Below are 13,313 nucleotides of genomic sequence, written 5' to 3'. Positions count from 1 at the left end.
TTTTCAACTCTTCTGCTGAACAAAAATGCAACTCGAGTCAATCGGCACAAGATGCCAACTTTAAACTCTCATTTAATTATCTCAATCAATTATAATTAAGTTAGTCAAGTGACTTTAATCGAAATGGTATATTCAATGTTTCCATGAAAGTAACTTTTCCTATTCTCACCTTTCAAGGTTCATCCGTGATTAAACTTGAACCTATTTCAACAATTTACTCAAAGTGAAAAGACAAAAAAACCTATTGAAAAATCAGCATGGAATGAGAAAAGAAAATGTTGAATCTTTACTCAATGTTTACCTTTAAAAATAGACCTTAACCTTTCTCCTGGTGAATGATGAATGTATTCATGCAGCACATTCAACTCAACATCTCAACATTTTCATTTGGAATATGCAAAAATAGAGTGACAAAAGTTGAACCATTATTCTTTCCCTCCCAGAGCTGTTATCAAAATAACTTTTGTGAACATGTGATAACATGATTGCTTTACATGAAGATGATAATGGGCCGAGAAGGTAAAAAGAATGTAAATTTAAACATTTTATCTGTTACTTCGTTTAGCCAACAATTTTCAACTTTTCATGATAACTTTTCAGAACAATATTCAGTTCAATGATTTGTCTTTTTCCAATCACCTTCTTTGGATACACTTTTTTCCCTGGTTTAATTGTTTTCCCACAAGTAACAAGAAAATTATTTCCAAGCAAAGGAAAAAAGAAACTATTTTATTCAATTTTTTTGGTCAATCTTTTTCAATTGGCCAAGTGAAGGAAAAAATGGTCAAAAATAATGATCGATATTGATCAACTTGAAACGCTATTCAATGTTGAAGGTAATTTGGTTTTCAAGGTAAATGAACAATGCTTACCGTAAACTTCATTAACTATGGACATTGGCATTACAAGGATTGACACAAGAAGGTCTGCAATGGCCAGGGAAAGAAGGAAAAAGTTGGTTGCATTTTGAAGTCGACGCTCCAAGCAAATGGCCAGACAGACTAGAATGTTGCCGAAACAGCCGACGAAGACGAGTAGACCAAGCATCAGGTAGAACCAGTTGTACTCGATGACGAGTTGATTCACATGATTGGATGCATTGAAAGGTGTTAATCCAATGGAATTGTTATCCACAGGGAAACTTGGCTCACCATCATTATCTTGAGATGCGTTAAAGGTGAAGATTGTTTCATTGGATTTAAAGATCACTGAAGGTGATAATGATGATGACCACCAATCACTAGAAACTTGGTTTTCCGTGACATTTGACGAGGTTAATCCAATGGTTAAATCTGTTAATCCACTAAACTGATCATCAAATTGATTGAAAATTTTACTCTCATTGTTTGGTTGGCGAAAAGATGATTGACTCTCATCTTCATTGCTATTGCTATCAGAGCTCATATTTACTAATGGAATGGTTAATGAAAAACTTGGAAAAGATTCCAATGAACTGGAATAATCGCCATTATTTAATTTAAAAGGTGAATCCAAGGGAAAGGATGTCGACTGAAGAAATGGCCTTTCACTATCTAATGTTAAACTATGATCATTATAAGAATCAGATTCACTTGATGATGATGATTGCATGATTGGTGGTTGGGATGAGGATGAATCAATTGGCTCGTGTAACAACCAATTTGATGATGAACTTAGAAAACTTGAAATTGGTGGGAAAAATGGAGATTCACCATTCAAATGGGAATGTGAATGGTAATGAGGTGAATCGTGTTTATAATCACTATTGTTGTTCCGTCTAGTATCGAGGTAGACTGTTGATGATTCCCGGGTCGATGAAACATTAAGAATATTTGGAAGTGAATAAAACAATAATAAAGTTAAATTGGTTACAGCATCAGCGGTTAAATTGAATGATGTCGTTGATCCACCAATGAGATCCATAATCAACTTGAGGAAAAAGATTAAAACTGGAAATAACTTATGGAAATTGGAGGAAAAAATTATTCAACACTTTATCGAAATGTTGACTTTGGAAGAAAATTCAATTCTTTGTTCAAACAATTGCCATTCACTCATGAAACATGGCAAGGTTATACACTTGGAACCGGTAAATGTGAGTCGAAATTTTCATCCCTTTTCCATTTCAATAATTTCGTTGAGCGTTTTGGTGTTTTGGTTTCAATAAAATTGTAAAATCCTTTTCATTTCCAGGTTTTCAGTTGATCACAAAATGGGTTTTGTAAAGCAAAAGGTTTTCACTGAAAGAATCAACTTTATCAAGATATTAATGATGAAGATAAACCTTGACAAATTGACTTTTCATATTGCACCGACTTTGATTACTTTGATGATGATGATGCTTGATGATAACCAAGTTGGTACAAAGATTCATGGTTAAATGATGAAATTGATGTTTTCTTCATTTTTTTACTTTTCTCCTTTTCTTTTTTCTTCTTTTCGTCTCTTCCTATTCAACTGTTGTAGACCAAAATGTGGATTGAAACAACAACACTGTTCACTATTATTGAATGGGAGCAGAAAAGGAAAAAAAACAAAAAGTTTCTTTGACAGAACTTCATCACTTTTCTTCTTCCATCATCACTGCCATTCTCTTCATCCTCATCTTCATCTGTATTTCGCCATCTTTCAACTTGTTTGTCGAATCATTTTCAGTGTTCCTTTTTCAAGTGATACTTTTCCCTGCAACAGTCGCAGTCAGTAATACATTGAGCACAGTGTTAATCATGAGAGTAATGAGAGTGATAATGATTATAAGTACAATAATATCATGTTGATTCTGCCACTGATTGATGTAAAGTGAAGAGGCAAGAAAAGGATTTTCCTTCTTCCATCTCACTCAGTGTTTTTTTACCATGGAGAGAGACTCAGAATTACCAAACATGTCTCTTTGAATCTATTTTTTTGCTGCTTCTTCTTCAGCCAACTTTCTTTGCTTCATTTCAATCTACATTATCATGGTTATAGGAAAGGCTGAATAACAAAGAAACCAACATTTATAATCAAACATCTTTCAAAAGATGATTCAAAAGGAAATTCAAACAATTTGTTGCCTCTGTTGTTAAATAATTATAATCAGGGTCTTTTCCTATGAGGAAAGATTTATTCATGTCATTTCATTATTTGTTAACATTGATTCAAGGTAAACTTTTCCACCTTTTCTGATTTCCCTCAAACTCATGTGTACTCATATTCAACTGAAAGAGAGGAAAACAAATTGATTAAACTAATCAGCCAATTCAAGATTCACTATTTGCTGATTTACTCATTTTTACTTTAAACAATTTCATCAAAATTCAACATTCAATTTTAGTCGACTTATCAAAATTTTTCATTTTCATTGGTCGACATTTTTTTTAATTAATCGCTGGATAAGCATAAAATGTTTAACTGTCGCTAGTATTTGGTTGTGACTCTCCTGACTAATTGTTGTTTCAACTGAATAATAACTTTGATCATTGAAAGTTCAAGTAAAATGAACAATATGGTGACTCCTATTGGCAGAGCTTCTAATTTTGTTCAATATCAGAAGATTGAAGTTACTTATTGGAGAAGCTAATAGATGGCGGCTCTGATTTTAATTGTTTGGTTCAGAAGTTTTGTATTGGGTAATGAGCGAATTTTCATTTTGAATATTCTTTTCTCTCAAGCAGTCGTTTTCGCTCTCCTTTTTGTCTGTTTGTTGACAGTTTAAATTTACTCATTTTGTCAATTTTTTTTGTTCTTTCCTTGTTTTTTTGTTTCATTCTGTGCACTAGTTAAATGCACTCTCTTTGTCTGTGTTTATTATGGCAACAATTATTACAAGAGCCAAACGTAAACGTGGTCTTGAGAGTCCTCAAAGTGAATCATCAATCATAAAAAGTGCAACCAGTAAAGTATTGGATTATCTTCATGCCACTTCCAAGTCTACCATTTCTGAGCCCATTCCTTCGGAAATAGAACGGATTACTGCCTATTATGATGAAGATGACTTGAAGGATCCATTTTATATTGAACAAGGAAAATTCAAGCGATCAGCTCGACTCATTTGGAAGTCAATTAAAATTGTTGGTGCCTTTGACCAAAATCTACTTGATACTATCCAGGAAAGGGTTGACCAGACTAATGAAATTGATCCTGATGAAAGTCAATTTGAAGACTTGGACAATACTATGCCTTGGAATGAAGATGATTTGGTTTCCAAAGGACCCAATTTGACCAGTGAAATAATCAAGTCGATAAAGAAGGGAATGTTGAATGGTACAATGTACAACCTTGGTATCGATTCATTGAAAATAATTTTCAATAGTCTTACCGTCACTGATTGGATAAGCATACATGAGAAAAGTTTTATTCGTATTGTTCGGTGTCCTTTTTGTCCGGTTGAATTTAGCTTGGCCAAGATTTATCATCACATTGAACGTTTCCATACCGGCAGTTTAGTTTGCTGTATCGATTGTGGCAAATTACTGGCGACAGAGTCTGCAAGTTCCGAACATCTCGTTGGTTGTAAACCGGCTCAGTCGGCTAAACAAATTTATAAATTTGAACAATCTGCTAATCATGGTTCTTCCGTGATAACCAGTGATATCCAAAGAGATGTAAAATGGGTAGTGAATTGGCGACCAAGAATAGACTCATTTCTTGAGTCAATTAAAATTTATGAAACATCAGATTACATTTCTTGTACAGATTCTAGTGAAAGTGAAGAAGAGTAACAATTTGTTCACTTTAATTTATCAAATTAATATTTATCAACTTATTTATTTTATTTTTCTAAATGTTATCATTAAACTGACTAATATCGCAGATTAAAATGTCCTAAAAATCATGCTACATTTTCACAACTAGCTACCTCAATCAAAGTTTATCTGTTGTAATTGTTGTCTATTATCAAATTTTGTTTTTTTTTGTTATTATTCTAATTCCATTTAAAGTTCGTTAATTTTTATTAAAAAAGTTCACTTATTTAATCAATTTTTGTGCTTTCTTTCGCAATTAAGTAAGTCACTGACTTGTCAATCTGATCAATCCTAGTTTAATTCAATTGTTTCATTAATTTGGATACTTCTAAAGTCTATCAGCTTTTGACTTACGAAAAATTTATGTAAAAGTAGCCGGTTCCCGCTAGATGTCGCTCTGTTCAACTGTTATGCAAACTTACGATTTCAACTTTTGCTGTGTTAGTCCTTTATCTCGCCTTAACCTCGGCTAGTCGATTAGCTTTGTTTAAATCTTATTTTATTTGTATCTTTACAATTTTATTTTACTCAGTTGTTCATTTATTATTTTATTTTTGTTTCTAATTGTGATAAATAGATTCTCAATATCAATGGATCCTAGAACCTTACCTTGTGGTTACAACTTTTGTATGGATGCCATTTTGGGAAATGTGAATAACTCACCTTACTCGTCATATAATTCCTCACATTCATCGCCATACTACCAACAATTAGCACCAAATGTTACCTTTTTCACCAACCATTATCCAGTTTGTCATCCGGCACAAGAACCAATCCAAACTTGTCCACAAAAAGTTTCTAAGAAAAAATCTGGTACACGAGCTGTTTTTACAAGTGCTCAACGACAAAATTTGGAAAGTGTGTTTCTCAGGCAACAGTATATCAACAAAATTGATCGAAAAAAATTAGCTGAAGCTTTGAATCTTGCCGAGCCTCAAGTAAGTATTACACCAATTGTTTCTTTTTCATTTGCATTATTCAATTCTCCTCAAATTTTCGCCTATTTATTTGCTTTTTCTTGTTTTTGCAGGTAAAAGTTTGGTTCCAAAATAGGCGAAGCAAAATGAGACGAGAACACTCTAAAGCTATGGGAGAAGTGCCAAGGGAACAGTTTAGATTCAATTCCTCAAATTCATTATATAATATGCATGATGACGATGATAGCCGAAGAAGTGCTTCAAGTTCCCTTGAGATAGATTTGAGTCAATGTGTCGATGAATATCTTAATAATGAAAATAATCTAAATTAAGAGCCATTTTTTATCCAAAAATTTACCCGCCATTTGCTAAATGAGGAATAAGTGTTTCTTTCCCCCCTTTTTTTATAATATTTTCCACCTTTAAAAGGATTCGTAAGTTGAACGTTGAGACTTGATCAGAGATATTAAGTTTAAAGGCGCCAAGAAGGAGAGATAAACATCTCTACCCTTTATACTGGCGGGTAAATTTTTGTAAAAACAAGCCACCAATTTGTCTAGTTTTAATTACCATTTTAAAAATGTTTATTATTGCCTAAATTTTTACATTGTTTCCACTATCATCTTCATCTTACTTTCGTCTAAATTAATTAATAAAACTAATAATTGAAATGAAAGCTGCATGCGTCTGATCATAAGGTTAATTATGTTCATTGTTTTCTTCAACTCTTTGTTTATTTAGATTCCTCATTTCTCTTGTTTAACAAAAATCATCATCATTATCATCATTATTTAAAGTTAACGATCATGTATACTTAAGCTAATCAAAACTGATATTTTGTTTACACTGGTAGTTGAAAGTGATTGGATAACAGACGATAATTAACGGCTAATTGTTTATGCCAATGTAAAAACAGTTTAAACTATAATTATCCATTAAAACCGGAGAAGACATGAAGTCGGAAAAAAAGCATTGAAGCTAATCATCAGAATGATTGCAATCGGGAATTTATAAACTAACTGAGAACACACGTTTACTACAGAAACAGAATTGAGATTTAATCTTTTTCTTTTCTTTTTTTCTTCCAGCAAAAATCAATCACATCAAGTAAACATTGATTCAAATTCAATGTTAATTAAATCCGGTCTTACGGTTTATTATCAAGTCCAAAAACTCATAATGAACAGGAATTTAATCACAATTGAATAAACATAATCACTAATATGGAAATTAAATTTACATTGAATAGCGTGAGAAACATTTGTATCTTCCTAAGCAACTTAAGTCTCGAGTTTGAATACAATGGCGACACTGAGTCTCGCAGGGATACGCTAAGAATGGCAAAATTGCGACAAAACAAAGACTAATTATAATTTGCAACGTTTTCATTGGTTAACCATTTAACACTCTTTAACCACTTTAACCATTAATCCTTTTATTTTCAACTTTTGGATCATATTTTTTTAAGATAAGCCTCAAGTTCAATTTTTAACTTGAATTCAGTTTAACTTTCGTTTCCTTGGATTTTTCATTATTGCAGCTTTAAAGATTAAATTTTGCAACAGTTATTCATCTTACCTTTATCCAAGTCAATATTACTTCATGTTAATCAATTGGCTATTAAATAGCTAAATTTAATTGAATGATAATTAACCACAGGAAAAAGGTACTTAATCAATTTATAGCTTGATTTATTCCTTGATTTCAACATTGTTAGCAAGTGATGAGTTATAATTGACAGTCTCAATTTACTAAATTGTTTTTCACACAAAATGGTGAAAAGTCCATCAATATTGTAAGTCAATACAGTGTAAGTCTGAAATATTAACAATTAATTGATATTCAATTTTTAAAATTGTTATTTAACAATTGAAATGTGTTTCAGTTTAAGCTTTATTTAGGCGAAACATTTTGAAAGAGGAATTCGGTTCCAATTTTGAGATTTCAAGACAATCTTTCAAGAAAATGACATTTTAATATTTTTCGAGCAATTTGTTATGTTTTATAATTATACCAATAGATGGCAACTATGTATAAGTGATGGAACTTAAGATTCGGTTTAATTTTTCTAATCAATTTTGTAATCAATATTTTCCGTTAACTTCATAACTACGATGACTTCAAATCAATAGTTCATCAATTTTTGTTTTATTACAAATTAGTTTAATTTAATAAGTTTTGTTTCCAATTAAATTCTTTGATAATGCCAAAATTTTATAGCAGATCAAAGCGTAGAAGTGGCTATAACGAGTTAACTATCATCAAAAAGGCCAACATTAAAGTGCTCTCATACTTGAATGAGCTTCGCGAATCGGATATGGGTTCCTGTGGTTTCGATCTTCTACCATTTCTAGACAATTTTCATATTGTCAAATGGACTGACACTTGGCGTCCACGAGTATCTTCGTATCTTGTTTCGGTCAGTAATTATGAATTAGTGGATCAACTAACAACAACGGACTCTAGTGAAAGTGGCGGAGATAATTAAATTAGATAAAATACAATTCTCATGTTCGATGGAACTGTTATAAAAATAAAAGACAGTGTTTCTTTGAAAAGGTCAGTTTAATTGTGTTATTTTTGCCAACTTTAACCATGTTCGTAGTTGACAAACCAAGTTACTATATTGACAATAGATTGGGAAAATTCAATAAGTAAATGGTAATCCCGGATTGCTTCAAGTGTTCAGAATAGTTGGTTTACTAATTGACACTCTTTTTGATATTATAATTTTCAAAATCACAAGTTTAGTTTTAAAATAATATATTGACAAGACTCTACAGTTTCACAGGGTTTTAAGGTAGTTAATCATTTGATTTGTTTCATTCGGTGGGAATTATGATCACGTTGTTAGAAATTGGGTTTTGTTTCTATTATTGTTCAGTTAAAATTGACTATTGAAAGCTTTTTTGACTTGCAAAGCTTATCATGATTATTAGTGAAATGGTACAGAAAGGGAAGGAAGGTGATTTGTGTATAAGGTGCACAGCACCCAAGCTGATTTACAGAATGTACAGCTGCTTTGAAAGATTATGATGAAATGTCTAATTCTTTGGAACTCTGGTCTTTTGTTTTACTCGTGGTAAATGTTCGTTGATAGAGAGTTTAATTTCTCATTTGTCCACAAAGCAAATGTAGATCAGTAATTTTTAAGACTCTGTTTTGTTCTTTGTAAAGAATTTTTGGACGATTTGAGTTATTCGAGTTGCGTTGAGAAGAAATCCAAGAAAAAGCTAACAATAAAGGGTAAAGAAAACAGAATCTATTATCAAAAGAAATCCTGAGGGATCCTTCCTGTTCTCTAGAATCCCTGGTTAAATGTGTCATCTGGATATCCATTTGTTGTCTTTGGAAATTAAAGATTATGAAAATTCATTTATTATGTCGTCTAATCTGATTAATGCGCTGAGATATTGTTTTGACAGGCGCTCCGAGAAGAAGGGTAACATTGGAAAAAGACCTTCCATGAAACCAATATGACCACCTCTGTGCGTTACAACTAAGGCAACGTGGCTTGACTTTTTCACTTCTTCAATGGGTAAGGCTAAGGATGAAACAAAATAAGAGTAAATGTAATTAGATATCAATACTAAGGAAAATGAATGATTAATGATAGATGAGAAAGGATTATCAACTTACAATATATTGGTGCAAACATATCATCAGCTGCATTAATGCAAAGTGTTGGTCGTTTAATGTAAGATAATTTACTTTTGTTACTTGCTTCCTTGTAATAATGTTCAGGTGTCTTAAAGTTCCACATTTTGATGGTAAATCGTTCATCAAATTGTCTAAGAGTTGTGCTTTGAATTACTTCATGATAATCAATTTGATGGCATTGTTCCAAAATGTGTTTTTGTTCCCTTACAACTCTACACAAGGATTTAGCTAGATGTTGATTGAGAAGCATGTTCAATCCCGGTTTAGACATGCTGCTACAACCTTCCACTAAATCGTAACAAACAGAGATTAACATTGCAGCGTCTACTAAAGCGTTTGCTCCAGCTTGAATTAAATATCTACATAAAACGATACCACCAAGGGAAACTCCTGTGGCCACTATTTTGGCTTTTGGATATTTATCTTTGATATATTTGATTATAAACTCGACATCTTCACAATTAGCTGCACAGTATAATCTTGGCGTTTTCAGTTTCATTCCTCCTCTTCCTCTATTGTTGAAAGCCACAGATCTGCAAAAATATGAGTAAAAATAAAGGTTATTAATCAAATATGATTGAAAAAATTACTAAAAAAGGTGATAAAATGAAATTTAAAGCTAAATTGCAACAACACGACGAAACCTGACAATGTCTGTTTGATAATTTTACCTTGAATTACTCAATTGAACTTTGAAACCGGGTTGAACACAATTTAACAAAGTTAAAAATCTATTGTCGCTCAATCTCTGACCTCGATGGTTGAAAAAACAGTCTATTCTTGACATACATCTGAAATTGATTTTAATCATCTTAAAACTAGTATAGTGACAAAAGTGTCACTAATTGTTCCCCAGTTGTGTTTATAAAAGTGCGATTCTAATGCTGATATTTTGTTTAAAATGACATACCATTCAATTAACATGATTATTGAACCCACAATGAAACTTGTTGTAATGATAAGATAAATGTAGTACTTAATGGATAACTCTTAACGTAAAACTAAACTCAACAGTTGTATTGCGTCGGATGATGTTTCTTAATCACTATAACACAAGAAAATCTAACAACAGAAAGCAGTTATTTTGAAAGTAAGCCTTTTCTTGTTTATGGTAACTGACCTATAGCCGAAAGCATGAGCATTTGGAATCAGGCTCTTAATGTATTCGGTTTGAGAATCACCAGTTAAACCAGGCATGAAGAGAGCTATTGGCCGGTTTTCATCGTTGAATTTATCCTTTGGTCTGGGTGGACCATCATACCAATCCAGGGATACCTGGCCACCATCAGGAAGGTCAACGATTTCTCTGAAATGCATGAGAGAATATTGAGAAAACAAGAATAATTAGTATAAAAAGGTTATCATGAGTTAAAGGAGTCATGAAAACAAGATTTTTTCAACAAGAAAAGTTGAAAATGGAAAGAAAATTATAGTCAGCTGAAAAAGGAAAAGGTTCATGATGATGATGATGAGGAGGAAGAAGAGAAAGAGACTCAGAAAAATTGAGACATTTTATTGATTTTTGTTACAGATTTTGTTACTTTCTTTGAAAGCGAATCACTTTAACCTTGGCCTTAGGTTAACCTTGATCCTGAAGAATATTCAACTTGAAATTATCATGAGAAGCAATCGATAGAGTGACTGAATGGTTTACTATTAACTTAAACAATGAGAAAGTCTTTAACTGCAAAAAAACATAGCATCTAACCTTGAATATAAATTACACAGGAATTGGTTTTGGTTCGAGACAGTGAAAAAATCTTAAGGCATAATCCTTGAGATATTTTTTGGTTAACCATTTTGTTTGTCTATTCAACTAATAACTGATTCATCGCCGATTAAATACTTGAATCTTATTGATTTTTATGGGTAACTGAACTTTCGATTTCCTGGTGATAATCAAATTCAATAATTGATGCAAAATTAGAATAAAATCTGCGAAGTTTTCTTGTCAACAAAACACTAAACTAATAACGCTTTCAGGTCAGTTTAGGTTTGGGTTAAGAGGTTAAAAGCAGGAAAAAGTCCGGACTTTCCCAATTCAATCTTACTTTTCATGAAACTAATAATATTACAATAATCTGTAACTAATGATGGAAAGTGTTATGATGAAAAAAATTGATAATGAGCAAGTTTCAAGGAAAAACATTATCATAAAAGTCATTGATAACTCGACAAATAACTAAGAAACGAGGGTTAGACCGGTTATGTTACCACAGTGTAAACTCATGTAACAATTTGTTATCTTGCTATTGTCATGTTCAATTTAGTGATTGACATTCACTGTTTAAATAAATTACATTTGTTTTGATAATTGTGAGAAGAAAAATGCACAAGTGTATCGTAAAAATGATGATGAGTGGAGTAAATTTGTGTAGACTAGCATGGAAAATGCTAGAATTTATAGATAAGTTCGATCAATACCAAGAATTGAAGGCAAAAATTGTATCATACGATGATGTAAAAAACTATATCAATTGAATTAAAACTGGTGATTTTGATGGCTTAAATGATTAATAAAAGTCATGCTATGAAATGCTGTACTCAAGCTCTTTTTACAATTCATTCACATGTCTTGTGTGAATCATAATTGTCAAGAATCTCTGGCAAAATAGATGGAGATGGTTTTGCCTTAACAGTACAAAGTTTACCTCTTTATGTGTTTGTTTTCTTTTTTCAAGAGGATGTTTCAAAGTGAAACATATCAAAGAGAAAAAAAATTTTGATCAGATTGATGAACAAAATGATGTCACATTAATAGGTTGTTGATTGTTTGCAGAGAGGAAGACAATTTTTTATGCTAACCGATCAGTATTTTTATCGAGGGCAAGTGATAATAGACAAGAAAAAGGCAATGTTCAACAATTTTTAAAGGAAATGGATACAACAAGAAGGGGTTATAGTTAGTTACCTTTTATAAATGAGATTAGGCATCGCTCCTCTGATAGCATTGGCAATGGCTGTTTGAGCGTGTGTATCAAAACACCAAAGAGTAGGATAAAATTTCTCTTGGATTACTGGACAAGTTTTCAATATAAATGAGCCGAATCTGCTTTCACGACAATAAAAATCTGGTTTCTAAAGAGAGAAAGTAAATGAAATAGCAATTAGTAATAGGTAAGAATAAAAGGATTACTCATGCAGTTAATCAGTTTTCGCATCAAACATGATACCAAAGTACAAGATGTACTGAAAATTGATTGACGTGATTGACTGGGTGGTAAAAATACTAACCTTTACTACTTTAAGAAGATAATAAATAATATAAACAATGGCCAAAACAAATGCAATGGCAGATCTAGGATTGGTGGCATAAATGAGCCAAGCATTATCAACACTTAAATCAAGGTACTGCTTCAAATCAAGGAACGAAAATTGGTCAATGATTGACAAGGCTGATAAACCAGTAACATATCCAGTGTCGGACATAATTAAACAATTAGATTATTTACAAAACAAAAACAGTGATGAGGATGAAAATACAAAAACTGTATAACTCTAAGAACAAGAACAAATTGAGATTGAAAAAAGTGAAACACAAAATATCAAAAAGGACGGTCTGGTTGAAGTAGAGGGTGTAACTCTTTGATCAGACCAAGCACAGAACAGAGTAGAAACACTTTTTTTGATTAAATAAGTAATAAATATAAATAAGTAAATAAATAAAAATGACAGGATAAGAAAACAATTAGAGATAGGTTTTGTTGATGCTTGGACCGTCAGTACATTTACAAAAAAAGGTATCAAAAAAGGTATCACCACTTTTGGATGGTAATTCTTGATCAATTTCAAGTTGAATCAGCACACTTTACGAACAACTGAGCAATATGGTTCGATTAACGGTTAGGTTGATTAAAAATATTGTTTAGAACAATAACTGTCAGTCCAAAAGTAGTCAACTTTGACAATCAACCTCCGAAAGGACAGTTGTAAATTAACCTAACCTAAGGTAACCAATGGGCGCCCTCTATCAAACTTCAACTGACAACTCGGCTTAATCAGCTGTAATTGAGCTAAACTTGTCATTATGGCA

The 13,313-nt window shown here is 32.1% G+C and overlaps 3 protein-coding genes across 3 annotated transcripts in view; 1 reads left to right on the top strand and 2 right to left on the bottom strand.

Annotated features, from left to right (window-relative positions):
- LOC107360876 (uncharacterized) overlaps nucleotides 1-2,770 on the bottom strand; it is a 47,938-nt gene extending 45,168 nt beyond the window's left edge. Inside the window, exon 1 of the mRNA XM_089266880.1 lies at nucleotides 873-2,770. Coding sequence (XP_089123006.1) covers nucleotides 873-1,902 — 1,030 coding nt within the window. The 5' untranslated portion in view covers nucleotides 1,903-2,770. The remainder of the gene's footprint in view (nucleotides 1-872) is intronic.
- Nucleotides 2,771-5,110: 2,340 nt separating this feature from the next.
- On the top strand, nucleotides 5,111-6,296 carry LOC107367443 (homeobox protein ceh-30-like). Its single transcript, XM_015935140.3, has 2 exons — nucleotides 5,111-5,641; nucleotides 5,734-6,296. Exons 1-2 carry the CDS (start codon nucleotides 5,294-5,296, stop codon nucleotides 5,950-5,952), a joined length of 567 nt encoding a protein of 188 aa, XP_015790626.2. The 5' UTR covers nucleotides 5,111-5,293; the 3' UTR covers nucleotides 5,953-6,296.
- Nucleotides 6,297-8,166: 1,870 nt separating this feature from the next.
- On the bottom strand, nucleotides 8,167-13,227 carry LOC107367499 (abhydrolase domain containing Hydr1). The gene is made up of 5 exons (XM_015935201.2): nucleotides 12,515-13,227; nucleotides 12,192-12,358; nucleotides 10,401-10,586; nucleotides 9,260-9,813; nucleotides 8,167-9,164 (listed from the first exon to the last, which is right to left on the bottom strand). Exons 1-5 carry the CDS (start codon nucleotides 12,707-12,709, stop codon nucleotides 8,983-8,985), a joined length of 1,284 nt encoding a protein of 427 aa, XP_015790687.1. The 5' UTR covers nucleotides 12,710-13,227; the 3' UTR covers nucleotides 8,167-8,982.
- Nucleotides 13,228-13,313: the final 86 nt, after the last annotated feature.

The sequence above is a fragment of the Tetranychus urticae genome, chromosome 2, assembly GCF_039701765.1.
Source record: "Tetranychus urticae isolate SD_2017Ah chromosome 2, NJAU_TeUrti_SD_1.0, whole genome shotgun sequence".
Classification (NCBI taxonomy): Eukaryota; Metazoa; Arthropoda; class Arachnida; order Trombidiformes; family Tetranychidae; genus Tetranychus; species Tetranychus urticae.
Note: the sequence above shows the minus strand (reverse complement) of the source record. Positions and strands in the feature narration are given on the sequence as shown.